The sequence below is a fragment of the Moschus berezovskii genome, chromosome 24 (genome assembly GCF_049115385.1).
Source record: "Moschus berezovskii isolate FMDL1 chromosome 24, NW_MosBer_1.0, whole genome shotgun sequence".
Taxonomy (NCBI): Eukaryota; Metazoa; Chordata; class Mammalia; order Artiodactyla; family Moschidae; genus Moschus; species Moschus berezovskii.
The window spans coordinates 23,755,741-23,770,440 of NC_142483.1; the positions used below are offsets into that span (position 1 = coordinate 23,755,741).

Sequence of the window (14,700 nt, forward strand, 5' to 3'; positions counted from 1 at the left end):
GGCCCTTTGCAGAAAACATTTGCCAGCCCCCAGTGAGATCCCTGAAGACGCTCTGGGCTCAGTCTCTACTGGGGCTAAATGAACAGTTTTGCTTTCCCTTGAAAGAACCAGTTCCTTTTCTCGTGCTTGCAACCAGAGACCCCTAGTCGCTAACACTGAAAATCTCATAGAAGGTTTGCGTTTACACAAACAATCCTGGAAAATGAAGTTCTGATTTCAGAATCTACTGAAAATGCTAGATTCCCATTCTCTAGTGTTTATAATTCTCTGCTGCCTTTTCTGCTGTTGCAGGAAGAATCAAGCATCGCAAACCATGAAGAGATGCATACGCATGCCACACACTCCTGGGAGTAAGTCAGGCACGTCAAGCAAAAGCTGAAAAATGTCATCATCCACCTTCAGCCTCACTTAATTTAGGAAAAAAAAATCCCCAAACAAATAGCAGGCACAATGAGGAGAAGAATGGTACTGCCCATTGCTGCAAAAAGGTTACTTAATCCTCCTTAATTGGGAACTCTGCCCAAGGGCAGAATCATTCAATCTTAAAGGAATGCATTATCCACAAATGTAGTCCTAAATAAGAATAGCTTTCAATTTTTTTTTAAGTTCTAATTTTATCATTAGAATACACATGTTAGAGCTGTGAATTTTTTCAACTGGAAAAATCATGGAACACTCAGTGATGACCTCACTTGATCACTCTTTAATTTCGTAGAACCCAAATTTCTTCTAACCCAGGCAAAAGAAGCTTCAAAGTGGAAAGTAAGGGAGGAGAATGAGGTGGTGAAGGTACCGGGCAGATGTTCTGCTTACAATCAAGAGGTGCAGTGTATAAAAACCCTTAGGGGCCATCAACATTCACAGGAAAGTAAGCCTAATTCATTGAAACATAACCATGGTGGAAAACTGACCGGTTCCTTCTAAAGATTTTTAGTCCAGAAATAATTAAACACGGTTAGCAGTACTAGAAGGAAACAAATAATAAACAATTAAAAAGAAGACTTCATGACAGATTAATAAACACCAAACTCCCCAAACTTCCCCCAGTATCTCCTGCTGCCCTACCCTTCCTGTAGCTCCTTTAGACATGTCCAGTATTTCAGAATATAATTATTTTTTGGAAAACTACTCAGTAAAAATTTCTAGAACTTTTGAGAGCATATTTTTCCTTTGAATGTTAAACACCATTTGTCAAGTTCTGCCTAATTTGAAGGATAAAGATAATGATAACAATAATCATCAACATTTAATTTTCACTCTATGGCAGGGAGAGTGTGAAACAGTATTTGCATTGCTGGATTTAATTCTTACAACAACCCAGCAAAGTCGCCACTATTGTTAACTTTGTCTTAGAGGTGATGAAACAGGCTCAAATTGGAGAGGGGACCAGCTGAAGACCCCAAAATTGGCAAGTGCAAGTCCGTGGATCAAAGAGAGGCAACTTCTCTCAAAGTCTTTGCTTTTAACCATTCAGTTATGGGATTTTTCCTCTAAGCACAGATTTTACCCAGCTGAGTGTTTCTCTCCTAATCCACTACTACAAATGGCATAGCAATCGTGCCACTTTAAGACTGCGCTCATCTGGAAAACAGCAAGAAGGAAAATGACTTTCATTAAAAATTTTTTTTCAGAAAAGTTCTTCTGCCCTTTGAATTTTCCTTCAGGTAAGGAGGAGCCGTCTGCCAGCTCCAGGATCAATCATCATGGCCTTTACAGTACCTTCTAGGAAGCTGCTTGATCAAGGCACCCAGCAGTGACACCCCCTCCTCCACCTGGTTAGAGGTTATGGTAGCTTAGAGTTGTCTCAAGTGACACCTCTTCCGGGACTACAATTAACCCCAACAAATGAAAAGTGCACATCAATCCCTCCTGAGATAAAAATGTTCCAGAGGTGTTTCTAGTCTGCTTCTCTTTGAGCACTATATCATGTGAAAGAGAAGGCAGCAAATTTGGGAAAGACTTGAGGGAATACTCACCGCTCCCCAGGGGCCTGTCCTCCACTGATTTCCTCCGAGCACGTGGGTGCGGCTAGGATTGATGCTCCTGGGGTGATAGTCCTCATTCAGAAAAGGGTTCTGAGAAAGGTCTGTGTCTGGGGTCCACTGAGGGCATGGTGACATGGAACAGTCCTGGTCAGTTTCTGGGATATAATCTGGGTCGCACTCACTTTGATCGATCACGTGGTCACTGTAGTTGACACAGACCACTTGCCGGGTCGTCCTACCTTGCCCACATGTCACGGAGCACTACATTGGATATTCAGAAAGGGAAAGAGAAAGGATATTCAGCCAGTTGCTCAGGCCAAAAAACCTGGCACATATCCTGGTGGCTCAGATGGTAAAGAATCTGCCTGTACTGTGGGAGAACCGTTTTTTCATCCCTGGGTCGGGAAGATCACTTGGGGGAAGGAATGGCTACCCACTCCAGTATTCTTGCCTGGAGAATTCCATGAACAGAGGAGCCTAGAGGGCTACAGTCCATGGGGTTACAAAGAGTCAGACACGACTGGGTGACTAACACTTTCACTTTTCACATCCCAGTCTCCCCTTTTCTTCCCACCACAAGGCCATTTCGTGGAGAATGCCTGTTGTGTATTTAAAAATACACCCCAAATCAGCCACTTCCCATCATCTCTGCCATTGCCTTCCTGGTCCAGGCCACCATCTTCCCCTGCCAGGACTATTGCAGTGGCCTTTCAGCTGGGGTCCTGTTTGTAATTTTGATGCCTTCACCCACAATCCAAGTCTGTTATCCACAGATATGTTAACCATATCATAAACCATGACCCTTGCAAACAAAACTCAGATCATGTCATTCATCTAGCGACTACCCAATTCACTGTGAATCATGTCCAAAGTCCTTACCTTGACCTGGTAGGCCCTTCATGATGTGGTCACCTTTTTGACACATCTCTTTTTATTCTTTATACACTGCACTCCAGCCCCACTGACCTTATGGATGTTTTTTGACTAGGCCAAGAACACCCCAATCTCAGGGTCTTTGCAGCCACTCTACTTTCTGTTGCACAACACAGATATCCATGTGGCTCACTGCTTCACTTCATGCAAGCCTGGTCAGTGCAGTGTGGGGACTTTTCTGACTACCTTGTCTAAAAGCACATCATCTCCTTCTCTCTGCCATCACTGTGCTTGACCTTTTTTCTAGTACTTACCAGCATCTGGTGCTGTACCACATATTTATATCATTATTTGCTCACTGACTGGAATTGCCACTGTCATGATCTGCATAAAGGCAAGGACTTTCTTATTTGTCAGTCAGTGCCCTTTCTTAGTCGGAGAAGGCAATGGCAACCCACTCCAATACTCTTGCCTGGAAAATCCCATGGACAGAGGAGCCTGGTAGGCTGCAGTCCACGGGGTCACTGAGAGTCAGATATGACTGAGCGACTTCAGTTTCACTTTTCACTTTCATGCATTGGAGAAGGAAATGGCAATCCACTCCAGTGTTCTTGCCTGGAGAAGCCCAGCAACGGAGGAGCCTGGTGGGCTGCCATCTATGGGGTCACACAGAGTCGGACACGACTGGAGTGACTTAGCAGCAGCAGCAGCCCTTTCTTCATAAGTTTTACAAATACCTGGTGAGTAGACTGATGGATGTGATAGACGTCTGTGTATGTATGTTTGGAAGGTCAGGGCACAAGAGTGAGGTTATCTACCATTTACTGAGCATCTTCTTTATTCTAAGCATTTAACAGACAGACTCTCAAACAATCCTTACAACCTTATAAGCTATTCTTTTTTGCCTCTTAAAAGAGGCAAAAGAGCAGAAGAAACTGAAGTTCAAGGATTTACACCAGACTGCTCAAGGTCATGCAGCCAGTTAATGTCAAGGTCTGGATGTTTACACAGGTCTCTCTGAATCCAAAGATTTGGATTTTCTTTCAGATTTCACATATGTATTAATGGTGTTTATTGAGATATTCATCTCCGTTCTCTTTACCTATCCTGAGCTTTGGATTTCCTGGACTCAGAAGCTTTTTGAAAGGCTGAAAGCAGCAGCTACCTGAAGACAAAGGCTTTTTCTATTTTTATAAAAGTCCACAGGTGATCCTCAGTGTGCCCAGGAGGCTGGGTCCATAGTGTTATCTGAGGATTCCCGCTTCTTACTCTTGGCAGGGAAGCAGAGGCACCGGACTTCAGGGAACCAAAGGATGCAGGAGGCACCCAGATTCAAGCTGAGGCTCTCCTTTACTCCCCGACTTTTCCCTGCCACTTCTGGCACTCCACAAGCCTACTACACATTCCAAAGTGGCTTGCCTCAATTAAAACTGCATTTTTCAATCAGCCCAACAGGATGTGGGCTTAAGTAGACTGTAAGTTGATTTACACATTTTGAAGAAATGTGCACTTCTTGCACATCTGGCTACGATTCATACCAGCTGCACATACATGGAGAAAAATAACTCACAAATCAAAGTGCAATTCTAAAATAGTATTGATTGACCTTCTTGACCCATGACTAGTCATCCTTTTTACGGCTCTCCCAGTCCTCTCCTAATTCCAAAGAATTCACTTGCTTACAGGGTTCCAGTCCAGAGCCTTCCATTGCCCGCAGGGAGTCACAGAACATTCCTCCTTTGCCACTGGTCTAGGCAGGGTTGCACAGGCACTGTCATCTGCCACAGAGCCGTCCTCATCCCGACAGCTGACATATCTCATCCGGGTACCTTTTCCACAAGTGGCTGAGCACTGGGTGTTGGGGTGAAACAATGCAGAAAGGTTATTTGAAATGGTCATTCACTGGATAGCAACCTACTTCTTAAAGTCATGTCAGAGAATATCTGCCTCTCCTTCCACCCTCTCCACTTCTTCCATTCTGCTTCTTACTGGAGTCCAGGACCCAAATCGCCACTGGGTCCTTGGTGCACTGTGTGTGCTTCTCCTTGCTTCCGGGGCAGCTGGGGGAGGGTGACAAGATGGCAATTCACAGTCCTAGAAGAGGATGGGAAGAAAAAGCCAAAGTTACCTTTCAACCATGGCACATACGAATATAAGGACTGATAATTCTAAGCTCTCAGGCTTCAGTGTGATTTGGGGCAAGTCACATGACATCTTGGGCTTCCCTAGTGGCTCAGATGGTAAAGAATCCGCCTGCAATGCAGGAAAACTGGATACAATCCCTGGGTTGGGAAGATCCCCTGGAGAAGGGAATGGCAACCCACTCCATTCTTGGTATTCTTGCCTGGAGTGGGTATTCTTGCCTGGAGAATTCCATGGACAGAGAAACCTGGTGGGTTACAGTCCATGAAGTTGCAAAGGGTCGGGCAAGACTGAGTGACTAACGCTTTCATTTTCACATGACATCTCTCAGTTTCAACTACAAATTCAACTGTAAAATGGGATATAATCTGAGTCCCTTTGTGGGTGCCTTAATACAGAGCAGGAGTTTACTTTATGATTTTCTTTCTTTATTTTTCTTTGGCCATGCCTCACGCCACTTGCAATTTTAGTTTCCCAACCAGGGATCGAACCTGTGCCCCCTGAAGTGGAAGCAGTAAGTCTTAACCACTGGACCACCAGGGAACCCCCTACTTCATGATTTTCAAAACCATATATATTTACCTATTTGTGTGAAGAAAGATACTATAAAATGGCACATAATTTAGGAAAAAGCAATATGCCCTTTTAAAATTATTGTTGCTGCTACTGCTGCTGCGTCACTTTAGTCGTGTCCGACTCTGTGTGACCCCATAGATGGAAGCCCACCAGGCTCCCCTGTCCCTGGGATTCTCCAGGTAAGAACACTGGAGTGGGTTGCCATTTCCTTCTCCAATGTGTGAAAGTGGAAAGTGAAAAGTGAAAGTGAAGTCGCTCAGTCGTGTCCGACCCTTAGCGACCCCACAGACTGCAGCCTACCAGGCTCCTCCATCCATGGGATTTTCTAGGCAAGAGTACTGGAGTGGCTTGCCATTGCCTTCTCCGAAAATTATTGTTATTTAAAAAAAATTCTGAATGCCAAATTCTGTTTCTACACTTCGTTTCCTAGTCAGATTTTGCTAACCATGAATGTGCTTTCCAAGTGTACCTGAAGATACCTCCTGAAGCCCTGAAGAAGGTCAAGTCTAGCTATAAGAGGTGTGTTCAATATCCCAAAGCCTAGAATTTGTATCACACCCTCAATCAGAGGAAATTCCTATAATGGATTGAGGTTATCCACGCATAGATAATATTCCCAAATTTACAAATGGGAAAATGAAAGTCCACACCTGATCACTATCACTCCAAGCATCAGTGGTTATCAAATGTTCTTTGATTAAATACCTACCCATTAAATTGCCAGGAAGCCCTGGGCACAGTGCAAAGTGCTAGAGGCTTGGGGCTGAAGTGACTTTAGGGAGCTTACAGACTGAACAGGAAATTCTATTATCTGGCTCCAGACCTTGCCGATTCCTCTGCCTGGGTCCAAAGAAAGGCACAGGGAACTTGGCACACAGTGAAGAATTTATTCACATGCTACAACTGCAGAAACTTCCCTACAGTCAGTCCATGAATATTACTGACTAACTGAGAAATATACTTTGTGAATTTCTAAGGGAGTTGCTTCAGTTCAGTTCAGTCACTTAGTCGTGTCCGACTCTTTGCGACCCCATGAACCATAGCACGCCAGGCCTCCCTGTCCATCACCAACTCCCGGAGTTCACTCAAACTCATGTCCATCGAGTCGGTGATGCCATCCAGCCATCTCATTCTCTGTCGTCCCCGTCTCCTCCTACCCCCAATCCCTCCTAGCATCAGACTCTTTTCCAGTGAGTCAACTCATCACATGAGGTGGCCAAAGTATTGGAGTTTCAGCTTTAGCATCAGTCCTTCCAATGAACACCCAGGACTGATCTCCTTTAGAATGGACTGGTTGGATCTCCTTGCAGTCCTAAGGACTCTCAAGAGTCTTCTCCAGCACCACAGTTCAAAAGCATCAATTCTTCGGTGTTCAGCTTTTCTTCACAGTCCAACTCTCACATCCATACATGACCACGGGAAAAACCATAGCCTTGACTAGATGGACCTTGGTTGGCAAAGTAAGTAAGGGAGTTGCTAGACCTCATTTATTGATTGTTCAGATGTCACAGCTAATACTTCCCAGTTAACATGCAGTGGGTTGGAGCATTTCAATAAATAAAACTAAGAATGACACAAGTCACATGTGGTGTTTGGTTAACTGACCAGTGATGACAACATGAACTACATTGCCATACTCGTTTCCTTTTGAGACTCTTCGTCCATCAATGACACAAGTTGCAAAGTAGCAGAGTAAGGGTCTCAGAGCAAGGCAGTACACCTGCCAGATGGGGCCTCAGAGTGTGAGTTCTGGGCATAGCGTGGATTCAAATCCTATCTTCTGCAGTTAGCAAAGCTGATGTGAAAACCCGTTTCTCATGACATACTCTCTTTATATAAATGATGCCAGAATCGAGGTCCCCATTGAACAGTATACTGGTGAATGATTATCAACTAGATCTCTTGAGAAACAAGGTGTGTTTATAGATACAGGTATGTATGTGTGTATATATATCTGTATATATATGCTTATTATAAGTTTTTTTTCTGATATAAATAATGTGTAGCATAAAGTTTACAAATAGTAATAAGATATAAAATTTAAAATTTTAAATTCCATAGGGCCAATTAATTCTTAAAAATTATTTTTGTTGATTTTTGCTCAACTCTTGAATCTAATGCCAAACTATTGCTGTCAGAGTAGTTCTGACATGAATGTTAGCTGATATTTTGCTTACAACTAAGAAAGAGTACTGTGAAGGAGAAACAATGAAGATGTATGTGAGAACTTCACTCATTCACCAATGACATGAACAATTTCTTTGCTGAGTCAGACAATAATTTTCAAATAACATAAAGATATTTCTTTAATTATTTTTTGTGTTCTTCACAACATAATAGCTGCAGACATAAGACTGTTTAAAGTTGAGTCTGCATTATTAACACTTGTTCCACCACCTTTTTAAGCAGAAATAATCAACATGAAAATCAATTAAACTCTGACTTACAGCATTTGCTGATTTCTGTGGTATAAGTACTCTCACTATGGCCAATGTCAACCTAACAAGTTAATATCAATGAACACAGACTTTTAAAGGATGTGCTATGGTTCACCATTATATAGTATTTTCACCATGCAAATACATACAAATGTAATATAAACCATAGTAATAAGAAATAAAATAGTAAAATATAGGAAGTAAAACACAGTAAAATATAGGAAGATAATTCGAAAGTGATAAGCTCTGAATATTTTTCAACCTATTTTTAATATTATCTATTTAATTATACGTTTTTATTTTCAATTTTCAACAATGGCAGTATGTAACAACAGCTTGCAAAATTTCTGAAAATTTACCAACCATCACTTGTGAGCTGGAACAAGACAGCTCCAACACATGCAGCCTGAATATATGACACCATTTGCTGAACCCTACATTGGAATTATTTAAAAAAAAAAGAAATCTGAGATCAAGAAAAGCAGCACAAAGAGTCGATCTTCACCACCGAGGAAGACTCAGAGTCAGAATCTGCAGACATGCAGAGAAACAGAGAAGACAAAAGTGCTCCAGCCAAAAATCAGAGCCAGAACGCAGCACACGAGTAAACCCAGAACAATGCAGATGATCTACTGTCTCCTCTGCCTACACACTTACCTGTGAAAGGACTTCTGTTTCCACTGAGCTCCTGGGAAGTTTTGGCATCTTAGTGCCCAAGGTCAATAACTGATTTGGACAAAGGAAACTTACCTGGGAGTCAGTTGGTCTAGTCGCTGCATTGCAGTCATTGTCATCCACCACTGACATGGAAGTCCCAATGATGCATTTCACTGCTCTTAGCTGGTATCCCTGTCCACAAGTGACACTGCACTGAGGGGGAGAAATAAAACAGAAAGTATAGACAAGCTGGCAAATGTTCTCTTTCCCTAACTTCGCCCGTAACATTCACAAGAGAAAAAAATATTTCCATCAGAGTGGGCCAGAGGACTGGCACCCCAAGAAATTAGTTAAGAGCAGGCAATTCTGCTGTCACCGATCAATTATCAAGATATCACATGGAATTATTTCTACCTCCCATAGGAATGATGTTTGTAGTTTAATTCCTTGATTACGAACTCCTAGAAGGAGGGGAGTACATGTGAATCATTTTTACATCTTTCACACTATACCTAGCAGAATGCCATGGCTAAAATAGGTACTTTGTAAAGTTCTTATTTGACTCCTGAAAAATTTCCCTGAAGAAATATAGTTTGCATCAATATTTCTATATAAGAATGGTCATCACAATATTATTTATAAAAGACAAAATATTAGAAACCACCTAAATAGGGAAGAACCAAAGTCAATTCAAGGCACCATAGCAAACAGAAGGAAATACGTCCAGTAAGACTGTTAGTGGTTAAAAAACAGTAAGTAGAGGGAGTGATGTCATGGAAAGGGCAGATAGTAAAGAACTGATCCACTCCCCCTCTCTGAAAAAGCTATCAAACTGGCAAAAAGTGGCAGAACCAGGTTTTCTTAAAGAAGAGGGTTCTTTAAAAAGATAACAAAATTTATAAACCTTTACTTAGATTGATTAAAAGTAAAACAGAGAAGATGCAAACAATTAAAATCAGAAATGAAAGTGAGAGCACCGCTCCTGACTCTATAGCAATAAAAAGGGACAGTGAAAGTAGTGTGGACAATTCTATACCAACATATTAGCCAATCCAGATGAAACACATGAATTTCCAAACCCATACAAACTATCCAGAAACACACAAATCACAAAATCTGACTTGAGAAACCAGAAAGAAGTAAAAATATTGACTCAGCAATCAAAGATCTCGTAATAAAAAAAAGTCTTAAGACCAGAGGGCTTCACTGGTAAATTCTACCAAACATTTATAGAAGAATTAAGCACTATTCACAATGGCCAAAAAGTGCAAACAACCCAAATATCCTTAGAGGGATAAATGGATAAATTACGGTATATGCACACATGGAATATTATGCAGACATAAAAAGGGATGAGGTACAGATGTGTGCTACAGTATGATGAACCTCAAAAACATTATGCTATGTGAAAGAAGCTGGAGACACAAACAATCGTGTATTGTATGATTTCATTTGTATGAATAAGTAAACTCATGGAACTAGAAAGCAGAATGCTGGCTAGGGTTGAAGGAGAAACGGGGAATAACAGCTTGATGAATATTTTAGCGTGATATAATGTTTTAGAACTAGATAGAGGTGGAGGTTGCACAACATTCTGAATGTAGTACATGTCACTGATTTGTTCACTTCAAAATGGTTAATTTTGTTACATGAATTTTACTTCAATTAACAAAATAAGTACAATTCTAATACTCGTTTTTAAAACATAAGAAAATCATAAATGTATTAACTCTGAAATAGAGTTAGGAGTATGGCTATCTCCTTTTTGCTCAATTGCTTTCTGCCAAACTTCTCTTATAAACATGAACTATCCTTCAATAATATTAAGGGGGGGAAAAAACAACAACAACAAATAACAGTTGGTTGCTGTGAACTGCATGTTTAGTCAAAGGAAGGACAAATCTATGGCTAAGACTGACATGCCACAGACACAGAAAAAAAAAAAAGGCCTGTTAGTTCTAAAAGATGTTATCTTCAAATCTTAACAGTGGCCCTGAGATGCACTCTCCACAGAGATACGCAGATGTAGACAAAAAGGAGGCAGGTATGGAGTGTAGGCAGCCTCCACCCATTTACTGAGTGAGTTCAAACATGATCAACCATTCTGACCACCAGGGATACTGTGTTAACAGGGCATATTCGGAAGAGTCCAAATGTGAATGGTAGAAACTGTAAGGGTGCAATAATAAAGCTGCTCTCATTCACTGCACGCATGTTGGAAATGAAGACATAAGCCAGGGGGCTGAAGAGGCTGTGGCTGTGGTTGGACTGGGTGGAGGGAGAGGCACTCTTAGAGAGATTACGTAAGTGACAGCAAACAGCTGCTTTGCTTCTCTAGGGAACTTGGAGTGCTACTTAAATAGTACCCAGAACGCTTTTGCTTCTATATTAGGAAAGACTTAATTCTAAGAGTCGTGGCTTCTTAAATGCAAGCCCAAGGGAGATTCTCACTCTTTCCTTTCGGAATAGTTCAAGTGACTGTGAAACAAACAATAGGGACTTGGAAGAGATTTTTTCAAAGAGAGAGGATGCCTGCAAACTTTGATCTAATTAATTTTGTTTGAAAAGCCTGACTTAATTTAAGAGGTGAGCTTAGGAATCATGACACTGGGAGCTAAACCATCCCTTTCAAATCCCAGCCCAGACCCTCCTGCCAAAGACACTGGTGCTGGATCACATTCTGTTACAGACCCGCAGACACATACTAGTAGATAGCATCAGCCAGGCACGAGGGGATCTGTTGTGAATTTGTTCGAATGTGCGTGTGCTCAAGCTACAGTTTTAACCCAAGGGCGAACACTCACACGTGGGTCTGGAAAGGGAATGATCAGCTCCAGGAGGGGAACAACAACCCTCAGAAGTGTGGCAGAACAGTTACAGGGTTTCCAGCGCTTGGCGCCACAGAGGGACTGCGCATGCCACATGCTACAGTGGTGAAATCCCTGCCACTGGAATGTCCCTCTGCAGGCCTGCTCCAGATAAGAAGGAAAGAATGTAGTTAAGAACTTTATCATTCAAAATACCTGTCCCCAGGGACCCGCCTGCCAGGACGCACATTCTGGCTGCTGACAGGTCTGCATGGAGGTTGGTTTGGTCTCATGGTCACAGATTCTATCATGTACTCGATTTTCGCCAAAGTGACACCAGACCTGGCGGTGCTTATGCCCTTTTCCGCAGGTGACCAAGCACTGTAAGAAAAGGCACAGCTAGTCAGGGTCATTTCTGAACAATGCACTCTGGTTCTTGTGGATTAATCATCGATTAGCAAAACCAGGTGTGCTCTATTCCCAGAGCAATTCTTCTCTCTCTGGTCGCAATCTGTAAACATATCAAGCCTTATGCTTTTTGCTCTATCACACGTTCGTTCATTCATTCTGTATTTAACCAGGCTCTGGACTCCTGTTAATGTGTCCAGGAGTCAGACACTGTTAATCACATGTACTGTTACTTTTCTGCCATTTAGAGACATTACCAGTATTCTTTTAAGACTGAGATTTTATTTAATGTTGAAAGTAAACAGTTAATATTGCACTTACCTGAATGAGACAGGGAAGGGATACAGAAGCTATAGAAATATCTCTCCCCCCACATTCCTGACTTGGCCCAAAGAATAAGACAATTTCTGTTCCCCTGCCATGTGTTCCTCTGAAGGAAGGTGCGATGGGGACGTGGTGGGGACCTGCTCAGAGACAATCTCACTGGGAAATATTAGCCCTGTCTACAAAATGGAGAAAGAGCCTTCATCTTCTTTCTCTTGTTGTCCTGGGACCACCTTGCTAAACAATTTGATATGCTTCATCAAATAAGAGACAAGCAAAGCATAAACCTGGTCCTTTCTCTTTTTTCCCAAGTTTTCCACTAGCAACTGAATGGGTAATTAAATAGGTCACTTGCTAGGGTTCAATTCTCTCATTTCAAAGATAAGCAATCAGGGAATCTCCTTTTTTTTTTAAACTTCAAATCTAAACCAGTGCAGCTTTATAATTAATAAAGCTCTGATTTCCTTTACAGCAACTTAGCCAGGTCTGAAAGAGGAGAGAAGGTGAGCGACTGGAACTTCAAAAATCCCCAACAGAAGCTATTATGGGGGGTGAACCACATAAACCCACTGCGACTCTGAGGTTACCATGGACCAGTCGTGTCCGGTAAGCCATTCACAGGGTGGGTGGAAGGAGTTGTTTCTTCAGTGGGAGGTGGGAGAAAGGTGCAGCTGGTTTAAATTTGGACTCAGCTGGAGAGGCTCAGAACTGAGCATCAGAGATGACCTGTTGGGGAATTAACAGCCTTCCCATCGACTGAAGTGACTTAGCAGCAGCAGCAGCATCTCACCTCTGACCACTCTCCTGATCTCCACTCTGGACAGGAGAACTCACTGCACTTCTGAATGGTGACTTTCTCTTGATGAGTGCATTTGCTGTCATCCAGCACATCATTACGGGTGTTGACACAAATAGCCCTTCTTCTCTGGGTTCCACCATCACAGCTTTTAGAACACTGAAAGGAAAAAAAAATTAAGCCAAAGTGTTGCTAAGTTTCTCATCAAGCACGTTCAAGATACTGGCTAGGCTATCTTATCTCTTCCAATTCTAAGGAAACAACCAACCAACAAAGCCTGGTCAGTTCTACTTTTTCTTTTTAGGGGTATATGTATACGGTATCAATTTATTTACCAGGTTCATAACAAAGCCAATATTAGCAAACTGGCATAGGACAACAAAATCAGAAATGGCTTGTGGGATATGAAAAAAGTGTTTGGCTAAATTGTTCTACCACTTCCAATTTTCCATATGCTATGCCCACACCAGACATTACAGATCGATTGTATTACTCTTTTCTGTAGTTTTAATGAGGGCAGGCATTATAAGTCAATCATGGTACTCTTAATGAGGTTTCCACAATGCAGCTCTGTAAGGAGTCATCATCAACTAATCAGATTTAACATCCAAGAAGACTCTGAATGAGAACCAACTTACTTCAGTCCAAGCTGAATAGCGCCAGCCACCAGTGTTACACTCTCCTGAGCATTTTTCCTGGTTGCTTGGTTTGGGGTGACTGCTGCAAAAGCTGTCATCAATCTTCTCAGTCTTCCCATCTAGCCTGCTGTACTTGGCACAGTAGATGTCTAACGTGCGGTAACCTAAACCACACTGGGCACTACATTCACTCCTGCTGGCCACATGCCACCTGTGCACAAACCATGAGGGAGAAACCAATATTACTGTTAAATATATATGTCTTATCTAGACTCAATTGGTAGAAGAGCTGAATTCTGTTTTCTTCCTTAAATACCATGAACCCAAAACCAAAGTCAGTCACCGAAATTCAATTTGAAACCAACATTTCCATGCATTTTTCATCACTGCCAACATACATGAAAGTCACAGAATGACAATCAGAGGTTCTATCTTTGTGAAGATTCTCCCCCAATACAGTCAATCTGAAATTCAAGCAACTAAAAAGAAGAAAAAAAAAAGGAATTCAATAGAGCAAAAAAAAAAAAAAAATTTTATATTTAAAAGATTCACGCAACCCAGCATTTTGCTTGTCAAGTAGGCTGCTTTTTAACAGAGAACGAATGACTGTTGGAAACATTCTCTTGGAAGGTTCCAGGTGGCCACGTGCTGGAAAATGCTCAATGGACATTCAATGAATTAATAAAGGAATGGATTGCAATTAACTAACTACTTAATTGGAACTACAACTGAATTTCAAGTATCATATATTTTACGTGGTGAATAAAGATTGTATGGACCATATATATAACTCAATTACAGTTTGTTTTAAAGACTAATGTTTTTAGAGCAGTTTTAGGTTCCATGACAAAACTGAGAGGAAGGTACAGAGATTTCCTCACACCCTTGCTCCCACACACCCCTGCCCCCACACACCCCTGCCCCCATACACCCCTGCTTCCACACACCCCTGCTCCCATACACCCCTGCTCCCACACATGCACAGTCTCCTGATTATCAACACATCCCCACCAGAGTGTACCTTTGTCACACTGATGGACCTTTGCTGACACATCA

At 41.9% G+C, this 14,700-nt stretch overlaps 1 protein-coding gene across 3 annotated transcripts in view; it reads right to left on the reverse strand.

Annotated features, from left to right (window-relative positions):
- Window positions 1–14,700, reverse strand: part of ADAMTS9 (ADAM metallopeptidase with thrombospondin type 1 motif 9) — a 172,582-nt gene that overhangs the window by 76,719 nt on the left and 81,163 nt on the right. For all 3 annotated transcript variants that reach the window (XM_055414264.2, XM_055414265.2, XM_055414262.2), the window contains exons 20-26: window positions 13,645–13,855; window positions 13,001–13,165; window positions 11,695–11,859; window positions 8,765–8,884; window positions 4,848–4,952; window positions 4,542–4,709; window positions 1,977–2,246 (exon numbers count right to left, since the gene is read on the reverse strand). In XM_055414264.2, coding sequence (XP_055270239.1) covers window positions 1,977–2,246; window positions 4,542–4,709; window positions 4,848–4,952; window positions 8,765–8,884; window positions 11,695–11,859; window positions 13,001–13,165; window positions 13,645–13,855 — 1,204 coding nt within the window. The remainder of the gene's footprint in view (window positions 1–1,976; window positions 2,247–4,541; window positions 4,710–4,847; window positions 4,953–8,764; window positions 8,885–11,694; window positions 11,860–13,000; window positions 13,166–13,644; window positions 13,856–14,700) is intronic.